Source organism: Triplophysa dalaica, chromosome 18 (genome assembly GCF_015846415.1).
Source record: "Triplophysa dalaica isolate WHDGS20190420 chromosome 18, ASM1584641v1, whole genome shotgun sequence".
In the NCBI taxonomy this organism is placed as follows: Eukaryota; Metazoa; Chordata; class Actinopteri; order Cypriniformes; family Nemacheilidae; genus Triplophysa; species Triplophysa dalaica.
The window spans coordinates 2,356,163-2,378,669 of record NC_079559.1 but is presented as its reverse complement, the minus strand read 5'-3'; the positions used below and the strand labels follow the sequence as shown (position 1 = coordinate 2,378,669).

The 22,507-nt window shown below is 37.8% G+C and overlaps 2 protein-coding genes across 2 annotated transcripts; both read right to left on the bottom strand.

Moving 5' to 3' along the window:
- Window positions 1-4,927, bottom strand: gpd1a (glycerol-3-phosphate dehydrogenase 1a). The gene is made up of 8 exons (XM_056772852.1): window positions 4,779-4,927; window positions 3,662-3,839; window positions 3,084-3,224; window positions 2,813-2,951; window positions 2,616-2,728; window positions 2,068-2,304; window positions 639-745; window positions 1-564 (listed from the first exon to the last, which is right to left on the bottom strand). Exons 1-8 carry the CDS (start codon window positions 4,820-4,822, stop codon window positions 468-470), a joined length of 1,056 nt encoding a protein of 351 aa, XP_056628830.1. The 5' UTR covers window positions 4,823-4,927; the 3' UTR covers window positions 1-467.
- A 754-nt stretch (window positions 4,928-5,681) lies between these two features.
- Window positions 5,682-19,057, bottom strand: asic1a (acid-sensing (proton-gated) ion channel 1a). Its single transcript, XM_056729962.1, has 11 exons — window positions 18,874-19,057; window positions 17,407-17,836; window positions 15,773-15,968; window positions 10,825-10,972; window positions 10,624-10,751; window positions 10,402-10,552; window positions 9,225-9,281; window positions 8,842-8,995; window positions 8,567-8,658; window positions 8,200-8,279; window positions 5,682-7,387 (listed from the first exon to the last, which is right to left on the bottom strand). Exons 2-11 carry the CDS (start codon window positions 17,781-17,783, stop codon window positions 7,268-7,270), a joined length of 1,503 nt encoding a protein of 500 aa, XP_056585940.1. The 5' UTR covers window positions 17,784-17,836; window positions 18,874-19,057; the 3' UTR covers window positions 5,682-7,267.
- Window positions 19,058-22,507: the final 3,450 nt, after the last annotated feature.

Here is a 22,507-nt window from a genome sequence, read left to right as displayed (position 1 = left end):
CAAATGCAATGATTTATTTTTTGCATTTCGGACTGAGGACAATCGCCATTATTCATTTTAAAGTAGATCATAACAACTTTAGTTGTTCGAGGCACTTGAGGGCTTTTTACAGAAGGACGTGGCTATAAGTATATAATTAAAGGTCCAGGTCTCCAGATATTACATTGAAAGCAAAAACTTCAACAGTGACAAAACCTGACAGTGGACCTCTCTCTCACATGCACACACACTGCTTGAAAGACCACCTTACACATTAAGATGAAAGGGAATGATAACACAATTACACAGAACAGATAATGCCCGTTTGCCAGTTTACAAATTCAACGCAGTTTTAACTGGTGAAACAGGTTGACTAAGCATCTTGGCTGTACGACATCAGGACAACGGGATCCGATACTGGAAACCAGCATGCCAAACATATAGTGAGCACCAGTTCACACACATACAAAAGCAAAACTGTCCTTCTGTCACTGATGTTCCGGATGGTTCTGCAAGCAGCGGATGAACTCGGTGACAGGCCGGCCTTCATAACAGATCTCATACACTCCATTAAATAAAGGAAACCTGCAGGAACAAAGCAGAAGGTTTAGATGTTGTGTCAGTGCGCATCACATCTAAATTTAAAGTTTGTGTCTCACTTGTCCAGCAGGCCCTTGTTTTTAAGTATGGTGTGGATTTCGGCGGCCGTGGCGGGACCCTGAAGTTTCTGACCGTTCAACATTTCCTTTTCAAGCTCCTCAAGAGACTGAAACAGAGTGGAATTGCAATTTACCCTGAGAGGTTTGTTTTGTGTAGTTTTGGTTGTTCAAAAGCAGTAGGATGCGCAAATTGAATTTTCTTTTATTTTTAGGAAAACTTTTCCTACCCTTATAAAATAATAAGCCCACTTCAGGTTCATGCTATAAAGTATTATCAAGAAAAGGTTTCCACGGTATACTTTTATGATAAGTCTAAGGCTACACAAATACCCTTACTTGCGGTCTTGGCCACTTGAGAGCGCCTGCGCGCGTCAGGAAGGAAGAGCGCAAGTGTGTCCGATGTCTTAACACACACTTAACCCACACTAGCTTGAATACCGCTTCGGAGGGGTATTAAGGCTAAGCATATCCCATCATGCATCATGTTCTGGATACGAATCATGAGACTTTTTGCTCGGGTCTCTCAAGATGTTGCGGAAAGCTTTCCAGTGTATGTTATACTACTACTTTTTAAGGTTATATCTTTATTTATTCTATGTTTGGCTAACATGTGTTTTTCTTTTGTTTTTTGTTACAATACAAATAAAGTGCTATAAAAATTAGTCTGACTTGACTAGATAATTACATGTAATTTCGTAGTAAAACATATTATTAACTGTTACATATTTTATTGGTGAACACTCAACAGTTATGCATTTTGTAAAAATGCTTTTTATGTCATGATTAGAAACCCCACATAAATTAACGTTATATGTTTGCACTTGCTAAGTGTCCCATCGGCTTAGAAATACTTAATGCTCACTTGGGATCTTCACGTCAACTAGAACACTAGTGCCAAAAACAGGATATTACGTCATGAAAGTAGTCAAGTGGTCAAGTGCAAGTGGGGGTATTTGGACACAGCCTAACTTACGTATATCAACATACTTGAAGTGTACTTATACAGTAAGTGAACTTTACTTGGAACTAAATTGGCTCAATTTTATAAAAGCATACTTTGACTAAAAGATGTAATCTTTGAACACACAAATACAGAACTACAAGTAAACTTAAAAGTGTACCGATGCTAGTTCAATACTTGAGGCAAACAAGTAGTTTTAGTTAACAAAACTAAACTTTGAAATATATTCGAGTAGTTTTTTTTTTACTGCAAGTATACTTGTTTTTAGTATATATTGATCAAAAAAATGTAAAGAGTAAACCCAGCACAAGATATAAACTTAGACTTCTCTGTCAGTAGGCTATAAGTATACTTACATGTCATTTCTGAGAAGTGCACAAATTAGTCTGAAAGTATATTTTCGTATTAGTTTAAAAGAAGTATACTGATAGCACACTTGAAAACGTTCGTTTTTGCGAGATGTCTCACTTTGCCGGTCTTGGCGAAGGCTTCTCCGACCTTGCGATTGCGTCCTCCGTAGCACGTGGTGATGAGATCAGCAACACCGCAGCTCTCCAGGAACGTCGCAGGTGTGACGGTCCCGGCGGTGCAGAATATCCGAGCAAAGCTGATCATCTCCATCAAACCCAGTCTGATCACGGCTGCTTTTGTGTTGTCACCAAAGTCCAACCCATCACAGAAACCAGCCCCCACTGCCACTATATTCTGTGGAAACAAACAAAACAGGTGGCATATTGAGATCTTCTATAATGTTGAATTTTGAATGCAGACGTGCCAGTCTCGAGCGCAGTTTGTGACATTTTTGAGTCTCCAATAAAGCCAGATTTCTGGGTGAAATATCAGGAGAAATATCTGAGACCTTTCTGTTCTGTCTCCATTTAGTCTTATTGATGTCTGTGGAGAAATAATCGAGACATTGAAGAGATCTCATCTGCGATTTGTCTTTCTCATCCGTCCTCGATCCTCTACTTTAAACGCCATGTGTGCAGTTTGAGACGAAGCGTTAACAAGCAAACCTTAAGGGCACCACAGATCTCCACCACATCTGCTTCCCGTACGACTGTGACCCGGAAGTCAGCCGTCTGCATGAGTTCTTTAAGCTCCACCCCCTGAGCCTGATCCCTGCAGCCTACAGACAAACACGCACAAAAAAGTGATGAACAACCTTAAAGGAAACAATCAGCAGAATCATTGTTACGTTTTTTGGGCTCACCAATAGTGGTCTCGCAGAATTTCTCATCGGCCACCTCATTGGCGATATTTGCCCCCATCAGCACGCTCATTCTGATGCCGAGCTTCTCGTGAATGACCTTGGAAATGAGCTTCAGTCCATCTGGTCCTTCATCTACCCCCTAAACACACACGCATGCAGAGTCAGGGCTTTTTCTGTGACGGTCTTGTGATCTTAGACAGCAACTCTCCTGCTGAGTAAGCGAGAAATAAACACCAACAAATTACTTTCACGCACGGAACGAATTCGGCACCTTGATAAGCGACATTCCAAGAGCATTCTGTTTGATTTTGCCCTTGATGGTGTCACAAACACGGCCGATGAACTGATGTGGAATCACAAAGAGCAGAATGTCAGCGGCCTTGGCTGCCTCCACCAGATCCGCCACTGCCACCTGTGAGCGAGAGAGAAAGACCAAGGGAAAAGAAGAAGAGAGAGCAAACTGAGAGAAACTTGAGGCATTTTTAATAATACATGGATGTCAATGCATTTGATGTCGTCTCCGTTTGACGTCTTGATGGGTCTCCTGCTGTCAGGTGTGACACTTGACCATTTGGCTGTCTCTCAAGCATTTGGTCTGACTGCGAGTCATAAAGCTGAAGAAACCACAGTCTACGGGTGCTTGAATACAAATGGACTGTTTTCATTTAAGAGTCTCTCTGAGCATCAGAATGTAGTGTCTCAGCACTCTTTCAACTTCTGCACGGCATTATTACTTCCCCTGCAGTCAAACTCTCAAAACCAGTGTTCAGAAACATATCTTTACATTTCCCAGTAATACAGTATATATATCTAACAATTTTCAGTTTGTTCGAATGCAAAGCATCTTACAACATTCTCTGGAAGCTTGTGTCCGGGCAAGTACTTGGCGTTCTCGTGGTCTGTGTTGATGATCTCTGTGAGTTTGCGTCCATTCACCATCTCCTCGAACACCCACATGTTAACCGTGGAGTCAAACTTTGAGTTATTCCTCGCGTTCACGCCGACTATCTTGGCAATAGCAGAGCCCCTGGGCACATAACATTTACATTACATTTAGGCATTTGGCAGACGCTTTTATCCAAAGTGACTTACATTGCTTTATCCTATACATTTTACAGGTATTTGCAATCCCCTGGGATCGAACCCATAACCTTGCGTTGTTAACGCAATGCCCCTACCACTGAGCTACAGGAAAGGACATAACTTTGGAATATTCTGACAACACATCAAAATTGCAGGATTTATTGTAAAAATGGTTATTTTGAGCTTGCTATGTGTATTAAGATTAAACTGAAAACACACTCTCGTCCAGCTCTATTTGGTGATTCTCAATATCTGCACAAATCTGGTATATAAACTACAAACACGTACACTTGGATTGCTGTCATATAAACAACTAGCCGATGTTTATATAACAAATTGTACTAGACTATCTTTAATGACTTTTTTATAGACCGAGAAAGTTTATTTCACATCACACTTTATCCAGATATCAACCAGCAATGTTCATGCAAATATTCAATAACCAGTAAATGGATATTAGGCTAACTGAGTACATAATATGCGTATAAAACAAATGCAATGTATTTTGCAATGCAATTGCTCCACATATGTTCAAAAATAACAGATGTGAACACAGGTCGGGTTAGCTGATTTTTTACCATAGATTTATGCCATATACTAACCAGGGTGACTGACTAGAACATATGTACCAGTTGTTTTGCAATGTAACGAATGACTCTTGAAAAGGTTCATAAATACTATTTAAGTTCAACCCAAAGGTGACTGCACATAAACACCTGTCGAGCAAGACTTTTAACAAAATGTGTGTACAAAAAAACGAAATATATGATGTACAAAACGTGTAAACAGATTAAGACTTTCAAGGACTTGTTTAAGATTTACAACCTTGACAGCTACAGCCAAAGGAGCCTTTTCTAAAAATACATGCAACTGTTTTTTTTACCAGTTCCCGGAGCCGATGATGCAAATCTTTTTTGGACTTGACATAGTTGATGATTCTCCGCCTGATCTGTCTTTAAATCCCTCTGGTCCGTCAATCAAACACACAGTAAACTTGGAGTGCCGTCTGTGAGGCCACGCCCCCTGCCGCTTTTGCCCCAGAGACTCCGCCCATTGTCAGCTGTTTGGAGTGTTTACAAATTCTTAAAACGAGTTTTTCATTTTGTGAGATTCCGAGTTTAATATTAAAGTGGTGTAGTCCACAACACTTACACTATTTGCTTCTGTAAGCTACTATAAGAAAACTAAGCTATCAATGACATAAAGAGTTACTAACTACTAGAATTTTAAGGTTAACAATTGTGAATTTGTGTAAGAAACAAGGGCATTATTGAAAGAAAGTCTGTTACTGTCATGTGTTATGGTCATGTGTAACTCACATGCGTGAACTTTAATCTGAGCTGCACATTAAGGCTCATTCAAGGCCAAGCGAAACTTGAGCCTCCAGGCAAAACAACACACTGATTTATCTCAAGCATCAGCTCCAAGGTCCTATCTGTTTTAACAGAACACAGGATCAAACTGTCATGTAAATGATGTCAGATTGCAAATTGTTATCCGAAATTAGACTATTGTCTTTAGGCGAAGTTGTGATTTCATTAACTAAGCAGCTGTGTAGCATACAAAGGGAGACATTCTCTGGGAACAAAATAATCTTCTGTTAGAATGCTTCCTGGGATACCAGAATAAAATTACAAAGTGTAAATCGCATGAGAAAAATAATGGCGGCTCAAGAAAGGAATTTCACTTTTTGAAGGAATCTTATGAGGAGTTATCTGATTTTTGCATAAATCTACCATTACATATGATGCACACGTACACAAAAAAAAAATCCCAGGCATTTACATCTAAGGCATACTTTTGTGGATTTTATTTATGTAAAAACATGTTTAGTACAGCCACATGGTAAACATCAAAATAATACAGAAATGTCTCAAGATGTTTAATTTACACATTTTAACGTCTGCTACCCCTTGTTGAAAATCCCTCTTCGGTAACACTTTACTTAACGCATCTATGTATAATTCTTTATTAAAGTATAGTTTTAATGTATTAATTATGCCTCGTAATGCACCCTATAATGCATTGTGATTTCTTATAAATAATTGTAACTATAACACTTATCGATTCTTTGTTACACTTTGCATTTGTCATTTGGTTCCAATTCTTTGCAAAACGATTTATTCTCCAACACATCATGAACAATTATAATGCATCACACCCTTAAATAACTATTTATAATGCATTATACATGAAGGCTCGAAGTAAAGCGTTACCCATTCTTTCAGTCTCTTTTAAAATAAACTAAACATTGGTTGACAACTAACAGAGCAAGTACACTAGTAAACCAAACTAAATTTGAAAGATAAGAAAATGATACAAAATAGGCTAAAGCACCATGACAAAATGCAGAAAACACATTCTAACAAAGCTTGACTCATATCAATATATCAACACAGACTTTAAAAACCCTGATGAAAATTAACCATAGTTTTATTGTTGTAAAAGTGTAGCAACCGTGGATTTAAGGCAAATTGGTTACCATTTTGTAAAACCATGTTTAATAACAAATACCATGGTTAAACTATGGTAAAACCATGGCTACATTGTGGTGGTTACTATGGTTTGTGGTAACCATTGTTTTGTTTTTGATGAGTAAAACCATGGTTAATTTGAAGGGAAATGCCTCAATCCGGTTAAAAACATTCTTAAACAAAATGCTTAACATCCACCCAGCCATTCCAGTATTTATCACATGTAATATACATGCACAAAAACACACATACAAACAAACACATGCATGTGCAAACAAACTTTCTCCCTCACAAGACACGAAAGACAACAATAAAAGACCCAAACGTGCAAACGACACACATACGCACATGCATGCATGCACACACAAACACACGCACACACCTGCTCCAGCGCACCAAAGCCTTAGAGACCTCACATGCATCACATTGGGAATCTATGGGTCATTCTGATATCATGCTCATTTCAGGTCTTTGTATTGTATCTCACGCTGGATGGGCTTCAAACAACACCTGGTGATATGATGTGTCTGTCACAGTCATGTCATTGCCATGACAATGCACGCAGCTCATATATACTGTAACATAAGACATGAAATAAGTCCTCAAGCTTGCAGATGCGTTTCCATCAAAACGTCCAGGCACACAAAAGATCGATTCAATTCCTATTTAATGTTGTTGACATTCTTGCTTTAACGCGACAACATCATAAACTGCTTGTTTGAAAAAACACAAAACATTTTAAAAACTCCTAGAAAGTTCTTGTTTTCATTCAGAGTAACAGAATAGACCACGACGCTGCAGTTCTGATCTGCTAGAACGTTGAAGATAATGTAGATCATCTGTAGAACATAATCTGTGTGTGTGTGGCAGGCAAACAGCTGGAGAACTGCAGGGAATGCTAATGAAATTTTGCCACGTGGCATTTGACGTCATCCAAACCGAGAACATTCCCGTGATCGGTGTTGCTGTTGTTTTGGTGCTTCTTGTCCGAACAGCGACATAACCTGTATTTCATGACCTTGATCAATCAATAAATAAAAACAAAAAAGATAAAATTGTTATTCTTAAAGGAGTAATTTTCACTAAAAGGAACATTCGGTCATCATCATCATCACGTCATTTCAAACCCGTAGGATGCTCCAGTCTTTAACCTCACTGTGTTGCAGTTGGATCTTTACACAGCGTACTTTAATATTCCTGAAGATAAATGAGATCTGACAGCTATTGTGTTGCTGCAGAAGACAGGAAAGTCATACGGGTTTGGAATGACGTGATGTTAAATGAATGACAAAAGTTGATTTGTTAGCATTCCTTTGGTAAACTACATAAAACATTTTACACAATTCCTACAACAAAAAGAAGTTTATTCAAGTCTACTATTAGTATACTTCTTTTAAACAAATACATTAGAATGTATACTTTTCGTGTACTTCTCATAAAAATGTAATTGTAAACTATTTGTCCACTCTACGTTTGGTACCGTTTCACTTAAAGAGTACTTAAAATCACACTTTAATCAATTAAAGCAGCCCCAAGAAGTGTTAAAATACTACATAGTTTTACTAGATAAAACAATTCACTTTATGGACTAAAAAGTGGGCCAAATAATTCCAAAGTGGTTTTAAATACTGTAGTACACGTATGGGGTATAGTATTACTCATACTTGCAGAACTACATAAAGCAGAGTTAACTTAAATAAACTTGAACTTTACATAACTCAGCTTTATTAAACTAACTTGAACATACATTTTTTTGTAAAGGAAATTGAAACATACACCGTTTAAAAGGTTAAAGGACGTGACTGCGGTTGAGATGTTGATCAATCTCACCTCATAAAGGTAGTCAAAAAGCTCCAAAATGGTCAGAACACTCGCTCCAATGAAAAGACCCATCTGCCCTCCAATATCACCTGCAAACACACAATCACAAAAATTAAATGCATCTGAAATCACCTACTTCCATACTATATAGTAGGTGAAAATCAGTATTCAGAGGTCAAAGAGCAAAGAGCAAACGGGTCACATGATGATAATACATGGCACATGCAGTATGTCCGAAATTAATTCACACAACTCAAACTATTACACTCTATAGGACGGTTCTTGTAGTATATAATATCACAGCATCCGATTTCGGACGCAGCTTAAGTTTTTTTAATGCATTTTGTTGCTATGGTGTTTCTAGGGTGGAACTTACCCAACAGACCGGCCACCTCATAAGCTTTCCTCTGTTCAATGGTTTCATAATTCAGAGCCTCAAAGAACACATCCAGCACCAGAACATTGTCACTGACAGAACACACAATAAAACACAATATCAGTTCAAGCACAAACAGAATAACGCATGACAAATCTTACAGACGTAGTAACTGGTAAATAAATGATCAAATGTTTAAAACACCCAAAGAGTGCTGCGATAGACGACAAACAATTTGTCACTAACATATCGGAACAATAAATGTGTACACGCACGCTATGTATTTCTCAGATTTGCTGTATTTCTTGGCGAGGTATTTGACTGATGCTTTGCTGGGGATCTTGACGAAGGACAGCTCTTTATTGTAGCGGGTGATGTTACACGGAGTCTCACAGGTGCAGTAATCGCTGTCTCCTTCAACCAGAAAATCTGCACCACCACAACACAAACATTTCATAGCACTGCATACATTACAATGATGGGAAAATTGCATTTACATATTTGAACCCATGACCGGTTCCAATGCGCTACCAAACGAGCTTCAGAAACATTATAACAAGCAAATGTGGTAAAGCAAAAGTGAATGCAATGGGTCAGTGTAGATTTTAAAATAAAGCTACAGACCTGTGAGGGCCGATTCATAACAAAAGTTACTTACCAAGTGCAGGATGTGCACATTCCTTATAACGTACAGGAGTGCAGTACTGAGCATCACCTACGGGGGCAGTAATGATCTCATCAGCAATAATGGAACCCAAAAATAAAAATAATTTACTCACCCTTACCTCATTCGGGAGAATGGCCTTGACTTTTTAAAGTACAATTGAAGTACAATTTCTGAAGCGTTTGGCTTTGTATAAAAGAGTACATAACTAGGGATTTTTAAGTTCCCGCTTTGGTATATGGAGTGTCGAACAACAAGTTTATGTACGTAGAAGGTGTAAAACACTTTTATTTTATAATTATAGGCAGTTATTCTTACCCTAATTCTTGACTGACTCTCAAATGATTCGTTCCGTGATTCATCCATGTAATCCCCTCCTTTCCGCTAGCCTAGTCTGCTGTGATTGGTCTACCAACACGAGCTACAGTTTTTGGGGGAGAAGTCCTAGGAAACCGTAGGCGGGGCCTATAGGTAGTGATGTAAATCCACGGCGGTTAACGAATCGGACAAGGGACGACTCGGTTGCGTGATTCAGAGTCGCCTCCCTTTTTCCAAGCCTTCGAAATTACAATTTGGCAGACTGCATACTTTCAAACACGGCAACATTACGCACTGCATGAAATGTCATTTTCATGATCTCATGTTATGTATTCTTTAAAGATAAAGACAATCTGAAGAGTCTGAAAACAAATTTTGTTGAAGCATTGATGTAATTTCCACTTAATCAGAAAGTTTGTGTGGGACATATTGTGACTCCTTCCCCTTTTAAGTAGTTTTAATAGTGTCAAAATCAGAATTATTTTAAATAAAACATATTATAAAAGTGTTTTTACTGTACATCCCATAGTCAGATAAGGAATCAGATGAGAAGCTGAAGTGCAGGATGATGTCATCATTAAAATCATTGATATGTATCTTGGATGTGAGAGACTATAAAATGCTTTTATCTTCCAAGTGAAAATTTTGGAGCACACAAGTTTATAGATATTCTTTTTTTTTTTTATTGCATTCACGGAGACTTTAAAAGCAGCCGGATGCCTCTTGTGCTATATTTAGGTATTTTCAAATCTCGACAGCTTTGTAGAATTCCTGGAGACTTCATGTTGAGTTTTCCCTGCTTGTTTCTCCAGACAGAGATTCAGATGATATTTTAACTGGTGCTGCAACTCACCGGGCATGTGCACCATGCGACAGTTGCAGTTTTCCACCAGGTAGCGCGTCTCGCAGTCCGTGCGGCAGGCGCTGATGCTGTACGCTTTGAAGTAATCCGAGCTCGACGGGGTGGACTTACAGCTCCCCCACGGAGCAGGGAGATACATCAGCTGAACAAAAACAGTTTGTGTTCAAATAAAACACGTTCAAAAGAACCCCTCAAGATATCCTCAACACTCACACGCTGCTCCTGACACGATACGAACGTCTGGAATCCAGGTGCCACTCCGAAGCCCAGCTGATCGATAAACGGGGGCTCATCTTGACTGTGGATCTGAACTTTGATTCCCGCCTCGAACGACGAGTCATCTAGGAGAGAACGAGAGCGTGACAAGACATTTTTATAGAGCACAAGATGTTTGTTTGGGATGTTTGTTCTCACTTGTTTCTCCCCACACGGGTAAATATTCGTCCTGTTGAATGTCCAGCATGATCTCCAGTCCGTTCCCCATCCCTCCTTTAACACTGATCTTTGGCGAATCGCTTTCACCAGAGTTAAACGTGTAACACTTTCCGTAACGCGTGAAAACCTGCAACAGACAGAAGAAACAGTCACACTTTAAAACACACAAGACAACAGACTCCATTCTAAAGGCAAAGTTCGCTCTAAAAACAAATCCTGACATCATTTATTCATCAAACTTGTATACGACTCTTTCTTCTGTTGAACTCAAAGGGAGATATTTTGAGAAATGTCTCAGGGGTTTATCTTCATATAATGAAAGTCAATGGTGGCCAATCTTGTTTGGTGCATTTAAACTAAACTTCATTGATAAAGAGGGCAATTTACATTTTAATCTAATACTGCTATTTAAAATAGTTAAAAAGACTAATTATGTTTGCTACAATATATTTGGCTATCATTTATGGTGTGCAAAACTGTTAAGTAGTAATATTTTAATAACCTTAATATTCCTGGAGCGTGCACCTAGCCCTAGGAAAATGCAAGCATGGGATCGGGACTCGGATCGGCAGATAGGCCTACTCAAAATAAAACGACTCGGATCAGAGGCACAAAAAGAGTGATCGGGACTTCCCTAGCAAGTACAAATGGACTCAACTTTAACATTACAGTTTTTAGACAATTATTAAAGTAATACCACGAATTGGAAATATTATGGTTCTTGATTATGGCAATGATTCATTCCCATAACAAAGTATATCACGAAGCACGTTGCTGTGACTTAATATTCATGATGCTATGTTTTAAAGTACATAAAGTCATGTTGGCAGGTTGCATTGTTTTCACTCTGCACTGTTAGTGAAAACTCCATTCCATAAACTTGACATGAGACATAAACAATGAGTGGAGTAGGAAGAATAAAATGAAGTTCATTTCAGACCTGCTGAGAATTATTAATGGGAGCCGGTTCCTATGGAAACAGAGGACCAAATGATAGAAACATGGAGACACACACACACACCTGGTGCGCTATTCTCTCTCTGTTCTCTTAGATATGTTAATTAAACATTTAAAGTGTCTCTTTCTCAGCAAAGAGAAATGTTTGCGTGTCGAACACCAGTTCGTGTCTACGCATTATATCCTGCGTGACCCGAATCAAAGTGACGTGCCTTGCTGTCCGCATCAGCGTCCATTAGCACTTCTTCGTGCCGTAAACAAACATTGAGCATCAGTGCTACAAAAATGACCCCGCATGCATCCGCCGAGCCTCAGGCAACCTCGTATTGACATGAAGAGAGTGAGACAGCACATGTCGCTTTCCCAATGTAATGACGAACACGCCTCAGAGAATACATCAATGAACTCCTGTGGATGAAGATAACGTTCTGTAAGTTACAAAATAGAAAAGTTGTCTCGATAAACAAATAGATATAGATATTGTTTGTGTCACAGGCTTTACATTTTTAAAGTCAACATGACATCGAAATTAATGCCATGTAATATTTTCAGTACTTGTTCCATTGTGCACAATACACCAGTGTACGCTATTTTAATAAAGAAATGTTCGTCTTCATAATATTTGATCAAATAACTTGCTCTTTTGCTGAAAAGACTTTCCTCTCAGTTAATATCCCCCAAGTGCTCCCTCCAATCCTCTGTCATAAAGACACCTTCACCATCCAATCTGTTCCCAAAAGATACCGTTTTATTTCGTTATATATCCAGTCTGACATTTACATTTTAATGCACTTTATGCATTTGGCAGACACAAACCCAACTACATTTTCTGTTTTAGTGCGCATGTCCCCTGGGAATTAAACCCACAACCTTTGAGCCAACTGATCTACAGGATCGCTCTGAAATCAGACATAACTTGACTCCAAAATGTTGCATTATCAGATTAAAATGGATCGGAAGTTCCCTCTTGGCTCTGTTCGGAAATGTCACTTTAAATCCATTTCTATATCGGAGATTTGGTTTGTCATTTCTGGTCACAAACCCTGTGCCATGTCCCTCTCGCCCTCTGTGATCTGCCACCTGAATCCCGTCCGTTTGTGTGTCCATGTGAGGACAAATCTGTCTGATTAAAATCTCTGGAAGGTTTGAGAGGTGTTCGCCACGGGCGATGTGAGGAGCGATGAAAACAGCGCTCCAACACGACAAGGATGAAGATGGATGTATGAATCTCTGACATGAGAAACAGATTATAATGTTCTTGGTCGGAAATATGAAAAACGAACATTCCTCAAATCGCTCAGCGTGTTGGGGACAGGCATGTTATTACTTTTCCAAGCGCATGATGAAACTGGCAAAATATTTTTTATTAAAGAGGGACTAGACTCCTTATATCTAAGGACCAGGATATCCTCGGAGGGGAGCAGATATGGCTTGAACTACTGAGAAGGTCTAGCAATCCCCTACAAACACATAAATTGGAAATAAGATAATTTTCACATTTTAATGGAACTCTGAGAGGAATTTTAATGGGTAACCGTGTTAAATATTCAGAGAGTCTATTAGAATTTGATAGCGTGTGCATGAATTCTCATTGGTCCTCACGCAGCATCCCTCGCTTCACAACCGGTATCTCCCCGGGCAACACTCTGGAGTCCAATTAGCCGTCATGATTAGCTGTAAACATCATTTAGGTTTGGGGGGACGTACAGATGGCATGGAAAGGCACTTTAATCACTGTCTCATCACCATTTGTGAATATTCATTACACTATAATTTATTCATCAGCCACTGAAGATGTGAAACATTGTCTAAAATCATTAAGAGAGAAGTCTAAGTCCAGCAAAGGAATGACACGTGTGTTTATATTTTCTCTTCATCTTTTAATTTTGATGCTGGCTAGAATATTTATTGAATACTGAAATTTTCTGTCATCTGGATTGAAATAATATAATTTCCGCTGTAAAATTACAGGATAAATATTTTTTCTTGCAAATTTTTTATTTTACAGTTTTTGACCGTACTTTAAAAATAAACGGTTTGGCTGGGGTGCCATAAATAAACTGTAAAATAACAGGTTATCCATGTAAAATTACATGTTGTTCCTTTTTTCTTTTCTTTTTATTAAGATTTTAAGATTTATTTTTGGAGTTTTTGCCTTTATTTACAGTACAGTAGCAGGACAGGAAACGAAGTGGGTGAGAGAGGGGGTGGGATCTGGAAAGGACCACAAACCGGGACTCGAACTTGGGTAGCGCGGAGCGCAACAGCGCCATATGTCGGAGCACTAACCACAAGGCTATCGGCTTCGGCAAATTTTACATTTCTGTAAAATTACATTTTTACAGAGTAAAATTGTGAGTTAATTCAAATAATTATTAGTTAACTCAATGAATTTGATATTTTTAAGTTGAATTAACTCAAAATTTTAAGCCAACTTAATGCCACAGGATACAAAATATGGCCGGAAAAAAGAAAAGATAAAGTAAATTATAATTATTAACCCCAGTTGGACAATCTCAACATTCTAAAAAATCTGTAGCTAGCTTGTTAACATAAATGCAACAACTTTAGTAACAGGGTTAAATTGTTGAGCTTGATTTTAAACATCACATTTCATAATCTGTAAATTTTGTTAAATAATAGTTTCAGTCAAAAAACACTGGGATAATATAAAGAGCAGTTGTGCTAAAATACTTCAGTTATCAAGGTAAGAGTAAGAAATTCTCCAAACCCATCCCAAATTTAACGGTTCAACATGGTATCTTCATAAACCTCATAAAACGTCAAATGTAAAATGAGTCAAATGAAAAGTTAGCCATGAAAAAAGACAGAAGACAGGTCATCCCTGAACCTCCATTAAAACTGACAAAGTCTGGTGCACTTCACAGGCTTATTTTTCCCCCAAAGCACTGACTCAGTGAAGTCAGAGATAAAGAATAGCACATCCCAGACGCTCTATCCCACTTCACAGCAAATCTAATATTTAACACTGACCTATTTTACAGGCTGCAGGGCGATTCGGACATGCTGCAGAAATTTTAAGCTTGGAGCAACGGGGATTTAAAGCTCTTTTCGAAAGCCTTGCATGAAAGATGAGCAAAAATTTCTAGGAAATTAGAAACCCGCCAGACTCCTTACTTATCAGGGAACTACTAATGCTTCTATAAACACATTTATATTTAGAGATGTAAAAATCCCTGCACAATATGCTCATTTTGGCAAGTAGGACGTTATCCCCCACACACACACACAAAGGACTTCAGATGCTTTAAACAGTCGGTTCCACATGTCGCCATGGAAACTTGGAGAGAAACACCGTTACATCACCAAAGCCACATCTTAGCATCCTTGTCCTAATGGTGTCACGCTGAAGTCAAGCTTTAATGATCATTTTCAGTACTCAGTTTATACTCAGATCTCCACTTACAGATTGAGGTTAAAAGTTTAACGCTCTTTTAAGTGGTTCATACGATATCAAAAATGGTGGACCAAAGCCAAGATAAGGGATTTAGTTCTTGTCATAATGTTTACTTTGAATGCACTGTAAGCCAAACACACAAACATACTCGCTGAAATGGCCTTGAGGCACAAACGAAAACCTTTATCATTCCTTTAATTAGTTTATTTCTATACTTTTTTTAAACTTCTGTAAGAAAAAACACTCACAAAAATAACTTTTTAAAAGTGAAACAAAGTTAGTGTAAAGAAAGCAGCCCATCGTTACAAATACTACCACCCTAGCCCGTTAAAAAAACGTTGGTAGTTTTTTGTTTTGTTTTGTACAAAAAGGAGCAATTTGTAAAACTACAAAACTGTAAACGTCATTCCATTAGAATGAAATATAAACCTGCCAAATATTACGCCCCTACATGTGACAAAAAGCGGAAAGACAACCAAGAAGATGCTCCAGACCCTTTCAGCACCTTGGACCTCAGTGAAAACTGTTTGATGTTTCCTTAAAGTATCTCACCACAGTGAAGTCTTCAGGACTGCATGGAGAGCCTCTGTACTGGCAGGACATCAGCATCTCTCTGATGTCATGTCCTGTTCTGTTGTAGAATTCCAGCATGTTGAAGGGTCGTGCCTTGAACTGGCGGAAGTCTGCTTTGCTCTTAAGGACCTCCAACACACTTTCTTCAACAAGGTGAGCGTCCCGAATTTCATGACTATGGAAAGAGAGAAAGACAACTGTATAAATGATGTTATTATTTAGTGTCACACAGTTTAATCAGTTGAAACCAACTTATTCCACCAAACAATTGTAAGTGGCTTAAAGCTTTTTCTTCTATTCAGCAGGGTTTGTATTTATTTTATTGTAATTTAATAAAATCCAAACCAGTTTTATTAATCATTGTTTGTATTTTAACAGATACTATAGAAATATAGACAATGATTTGCACATTTGATCAAGATGGAATCCCTATGGACAGTGCATTTGATTCTAATAATAACGTGAACCAAAATAACGACGCAAATGTCAATATTTATGTATTATGTATTTATGTATACACAAATAATTGTGATGAGGCGATTATTTAAAAATTGTGACAGTCCTTCTTATCGAAATTGTTTCAGAGTACATCAATGATTGTAAATCCTTAGAAAACAAGGTTGATCTGCAGAATTTTACATCCACCTTGATCTGCCATGACAGTTAAGTTTAAATGACATTTCTTTACCATTTGAGCTGTATCAGATTGGTAATGATTGTTTTTATGAGTTTTACCAGTGTTTCCATATTTGCTACATCTACACAGCAAGACGACATCCTCCACATATCTCAGTTTTTTCTGTTAAGACAGTCTTTTCTTTTCTCTTAAGGTCACACTATAGGGAATGTTATTTACAGATTTTCACATTTCTTACTGTATCTATATTTTATTAATTGAATAAATTAATAGTAATTAATCGTTATAATTGTCAAAGCCTTTAAACGGACAATTAATCGCAATTATTTAATAGACAATTAATCGTTACCCAAATTTCATCATCGTGACAGGCCTAACTGCAGCAGAAGTCTGTTATACTTAAACTTAAATTTGACATACCCTCAAGAAAATAAATGGTTGAAAAGCAGTACGCAGAGTATTGCCTTGAAAGAGAGCGAGGGAGAGAGAGAGAGCCCCACTGTGCAAGCACAAAAATCACTTGGAATGCAGAAGCAGGCGTGACTGGAGTCCAATTCAAACCCACATCACATCACAACCGCTGGGTGTTACACTGCAGTAACTAAATCACGACTTCGCGTTTGCCAAGTGGAAGCCGATTCTGGTGGCCGAGCCAAAAATCACATTTCATTAAAATATCTTAACATGGAAGATTGAACTCAGCAGCCCAAAACCAACACATCCCATCTGTCGCTTCTCTGTTTTACAATTTTCTCAATGAAAAAGAACACAGTCAGGATACTCATAGGGATTCAACAAGACAAGAAGTGGAGCCCTAAATAACAGAACGCCGTGTCTTTTCATCGCCGCTTTTTAATAAACCCACACTTATCATTCACGGAGGTCGAGAGAATACAGTCGACCGGGTGACTCATACCACAATGACTCACTCTCATTAGTAGAACTAAACAGCAGCACCTGATCCGAGTTCACCCACCTCGAGTTCAGCAGCGTCAGCAGCTCCCCTGCGTGGTACAGGTCGTTGCGTGAGATTTTGCTGAAGCGGATGGAGTTGAGATTGCAAAACGTCACAGCGGGGAACACCATCACGGGAGTCGTGATCTCGTCCATCTTGGTGACGTGAGGGTATTCCAGGTAAAACTGTATCCGATCAATGCAGACGTACATCAGGAAAGTCAAAGAGCTGAGGAAGAAAACTACCCACAGGCAGCATTTGGCCGTTATCTTCTCATAGGAGAAAATGTGAGAGATGCCGTGTAGAGTCGAGGTGTGAGCGAACACCTGGAGAGGTGGAGGATGCTCGTAGTCAATGTCCATATGTTCCATTTTAAGATCCATTACTGATGTCTTCATGGGAAAGTTCTTCCTTTTTAGGTCTTGTGGATCAGGTGGCTATGACACGCTCCCTAAAGAGACAAATACACACATTTCAGGTTCATTGTTATGTTAGTTTTTAATCTTGTAAAATGTACAAAAGTGCTGCTTAGTTGGGTAGAGCATTTAGCCAAGAGAACACACAGATTGATAAATAATAACAGTAAGTCGCCTTAGATGAGCGCATCAGCCGAAAGCATACATTTAAAAGGAAGCAAATCAGTTAACATGCACAATGACTGGACTCATGCAGAAGAAAGAACTAAAAGAATTAATTAAATGCAATAATGCAGCCCATCAAGTGAAACCAAGCAAGGATCTGAACAAAGGAGGTGGGTTAAAACCTCAGGGATTCATTATCATTACGTCCTTGATCATGAAACAAGATGAGAATTTGTAACCTCCGGTCAGTCCAGGAGGATTATCTGTAGGTCTCTTTCAATAAAACGATCTAAATGACTTGTTACTAATCACAAGGTCCCTAATGTATATAAGAGATGGAGAGAGAGATAGACACATGTGTGTATTCTATATAGATGAAGAGTGTAATTTGCTGACAGATCTATCAAGTGGCAACATAAGAAGAAAAACTCACACATCACTAGGCTACATACACATCCATAAACACTACAGATGGATTAACAATGTGTCCTGAATGTCCATAAATCATTGTGATCATCAGCAATGTTTAACAATCAAATGGAACCCATCAATGAGTCAATATAATATTAACAAAAACAAAAAGCCAAGCATCCTGTACATTACAGAAGAGATGTGTTTGAAGTGTCCAGACAACCATATCACAATGAAAACCAGCAGCTCAATCATTTTCTTTATGCAAATTGTATATTCTTATGGTTAAATATGACCCGGACATGTCCTCCGTGAGATTCACCCCTTCATTAACATACAACAAATATCACATGAACCAGAAATATGATGACGCAAGATGGCAAATTCCGATCGTTTTCAGACTCGATACATTGTAGCACAGATCAAAGCGGCAGCGACTGGAGAAGAAAGTAGCGCGCGCATCTCACTTGTAGCGCGCGCGATGCGATGCATTTACCTGAAGCGCTTTAGAAAGACGCTGTGCATGACAACACGACCCAGTTATTCACGCTGTACATTTCTCCAAAATCAACATTGCCTGTCATCCATCCGACGGACTGCTGGAAACACATGTCTTGAAATGATTCACGAAGAGTGCGACTGTGAAGCGCCAGCATGCGTCTGTTCTCTGAATCCTGACACTGAAGCTTTAATGGCCGAATGATTGGGAGAGAGAGAGTTTTGTGGGCGTGAACCACTAGTTAGTACACTAAAAAGTAGCCCATACCAAATGACATCTCTCTTCATTTCTATTCCTAGGTCATACACATGAAGGTGTAAATTATTTGATCTTCATTCTGAAAATAAAAACCAACACCAACATTTCCTATTCGAAACTGTCTGGTCCAATTAACATAACGGGACATTTTTTGTCACATGGGCGAATTCGCAAATATTATTCACTTTTATATGCATGAACTGGGTATTTCTAAAATGCATCAGAAGAGAAATGACCACATCAAACTGACAGGTTTATGGCTCTGCATATGCCATCACACACACAGACTCTAATCCTGTCTCATGTGGTTGAGTCAAGAGAAAGTATGGCATCCTTTTTCTGACAAGAGTTCTATAAAATAGTAGTGCAATGTTTTACTGCATATATCAGGACTCAACCCTGTGTATATATATAGTGTTTCATCCATTCTTATCTATTTTTAATCTTTGTACATGTCGTTCTTACTCAGACAAAATGGGTCTAGTTCATAATTGACCTATTTGGTATTTAAACCAATACAGCCATAATAATCGCAGCCAACATAGACAGGATACATGCTTTTTGTCATTTATCTTTGTTAAATGATATATGTATATATATAAGTGTGTGTTTGTGTATATGTGACCCTGGACGACAAAACCAGTCTTGTGGGTCGATTTTTCGAAATTGAGATTTTCACATCATCTGACAGTTGAATAAACAGGCTTTCTATTTATGTTTGGGTTGTTAGGATAGACAACTCTGGCGGAGATACAACCGTTTAAAACTCAGGAATCTGAGGGCGCCAAAAATTTGAAATATTGACAAAATTGCCTTTGAAGTTATTAATGAGAGGTACTGTAGCAGGCCATCCACTCACAAAAATAAAGTTTTGAAATATTTACGTTTGGAAATTTACAAAATATCTTCATGGTACAAGATCCTTACTTAATGTTCTTATGATTTTTGGCATAAAAGGATAATCTCTATTTTGAGCATATATAATATATTTTTTGGTTTTAACTGAAATGTTCCCGTGCTACTTAAAACTGGTTTTGTGATCCAGGGTCACAAACATATATATACATGTATTAGGGCTGTCATACGATTAATCAAGATTAATCGCATCCAGAATAAAAGTTTGTGTTTACGTAATATATGTTGGTGTACTGTGCATATTAATTTTGTATTTATGAACACATTCACATAAATGCATACATTTTTGAAAAAATGGAAATAAACAATTAATAATCGTTGATATAGAGTTTCAATTATTGGTAAATATAAATAAATACATTTCAATATTTCCTAAATACAACTATCTCTATATTTTTTTATGTTTATAAATACAAAATTAATATGCACGGTACACAGACATATATTATGTAAGCACAAACTTTTATTCTGGATTTATAGTTTGGCAGCCCTAATATATACAGTATATATATATATATATATATATATATATATATTGACTGTATATATATATATATTTGAATAATTTTGTTCCAAAATGAGATTACACGAGATTACTTTAAAAAAATCATGTTTTTATTATGTTATCATGTTTTTCATGTGTTTTATTGTGCTAATTAGCAGTATTTTTTTTGGTTAAATCAAAACAAACCAACTGCAGCTTGAATAATTTTAATTGGAATACACAATAAACACACACATATATGAAAATGCTAAAGGAAACTCTTTTATGGGAAAATCTCGAATAAATATAAATTTCTGAGGTTAAAAATGCATCATGCATCAAAACATGCTTCTTTGCCTCCGTGTTGTCTAAAAATGTCTATGATGCATTGCTACACTACACCTGTATTTGTTTTTCTTTTGATTTGGTTGAATGCCCAGACAGTGACTCACATGGGGCCGCTGTACTAAAATAGATTTGTTATAAAAAAGGAGTTATGATGGGATGAAAATAACTAGCCTACTCTCTATGACTATGACTTTTTTATTATTAAATAGTGTAAAGGGACTCCAGATTTTTTTATCTCTAGATTTTTTTTTCTAATTATTTGCACTGCTTCTGATTTTTCAACTACTTGTCATTTATAGAAACGAGTCTTACAAAGCAATCAAAATTCAAAATTTGGGCAAGTGTATGAAATCATGTTTATTAGTAACTTGTACACCACAGTTAGGAATTCAGACACGGGCGGAGTCATCGTGAGCAGATGAGGCGAGTCTCGTGATTCTGGCTCAACTTCCAGTGAGCAAAAACAGCAGGGGTATTCAACCCTGAGACCCACGAGAGAAGATACAGATGTGGCAGACGGTTGCTACAGAGGCTTGGGCCGACCTCTGTCTTGCGATTCTGAGATGGATGTTTTTGATTGGCTGAGTGGGAGGAGCAAACCTCAGCCTTGTCTACCCTGGGGACAACCATGCTTGCGTCGACAAGAGCCCAGGAGAGTTTCCAGAGCCAGCTTGACGAAGGCCTGAAAATTATTGCTTCTCTCCCTTCTGCTCTCCTGTGAGGGGTAGACAGATATGTTGACAGGAACTTTATAATAAAATCAAATTACCCCCATGTCAGATAGAAAGGAGAGAGCAATTTTCTCTCTCGCTCCTGTCAAGATATTCTCCCTTTCATCTCTCCCACACTAAATGTGGACAATCTATAAAGTTATTGGATGACATTCAAAGCTTATTAAACTTGTATCATTTGCTTTTAGCATTACCATGTCGTTTATTAGAACAAAAAAGTGACAGATTTTTAGCTGCAAGGCATCATTGAATGAAACGCGTAAAAGTTTTTATTTGTCAGTCAAACGTTTTCTCCGTCTTTCATATGACAAGCCACATTTTACACGTCAGTCCTACATTTGTTCAGATATTCACCTCCTTGCTTTTTGGTGTCATCTCCTTTCTGATCTGCTTTCTTTGGCTGTTCCTTAGGACTCTGAGGTTGCTACAGGGAGAAAAATATCAACGTCAAGTTTAAAAGAACATTTTCAAAGATATTAAGAGATTTCGGTGACGTAAATGGCTTCAGACACTTCAGATTGTAATACGGTCTTTTTTAAATAAAAACACAAAATATATGCACAATCGTCATGAAGGGTGGATTAAACAGGTTTTTGTTTTCATGTGCTATAAATAAAAACGTATATTTAGATATTTTTACCTTTGTGCTTGTGGATTTCTTGTCCGTCTTATTACCTAAAATCAAAACAGGTCATTCTATTTTATTTCCCTGCGTAATGCTTCATTGCCATTTGATTATACAAATGCCTTCGTAAAAAAAACTCAAGATTATTCTTTAATAGGCTACAGCAGTTTTGTCTTACAGTATTATACACTAATGTAATTTAAAAACTATTACTTCATATAAATAAAATCTTTCATTCAATATTTACCTTTTGTTCCAGGCATGTTGGCT

What these genes read in the sequence shown, in the direction of transcription:
- asic1a (XM_056729962.1), bottom strand. Translation starts at nt 17,783, where the DNA reads ATGAAGACATCAGTAATGGATCTTAAAATGGAACATATGGACATTGAC. An exon ending in TCGCATGGTGCACATGCCCG is followed by an intron (nt 9,282 to 10,401) that starts GTGAGTTGCAGC and finishes CTGCCCCCGTAG; the next exon opens with GTGATGCTCAGTACTGCACT. An exon ending in AAATCTGAGAAATACATAGC is followed by an intron (nt 8,659 to 8,841) that starts GTGCGTGTACAC and finishes GTGTTCTGTCAG; the next exon opens with TGACAATGTTCTGGTGCTGG.
- gpd1a (XM_056772852.1), bottom strand. Translation starts at nt 4,822, where the DNA reads ATGTCAAGTCCAAAAAAGATTTGCATCATCGGCTCCGGGAACTG. An exon ending in ATCATCGGCTCCGGGAACTG is followed by an intron (nt 3,840 to 4,778) that starts GTAAAAAAAACA and finishes TTATGTGCCCAG; the next exon opens with GGGCTCTGCTATTGCCAAGA. An exon ending in AACAAGGGCCTGCTGGACAA is followed by an intron (nt 565 to 638) that starts GTGAGACACAAA and finishes TTGTTCCTGCAG; the next exon opens with GTTTCCTTTATTTAATGGAG.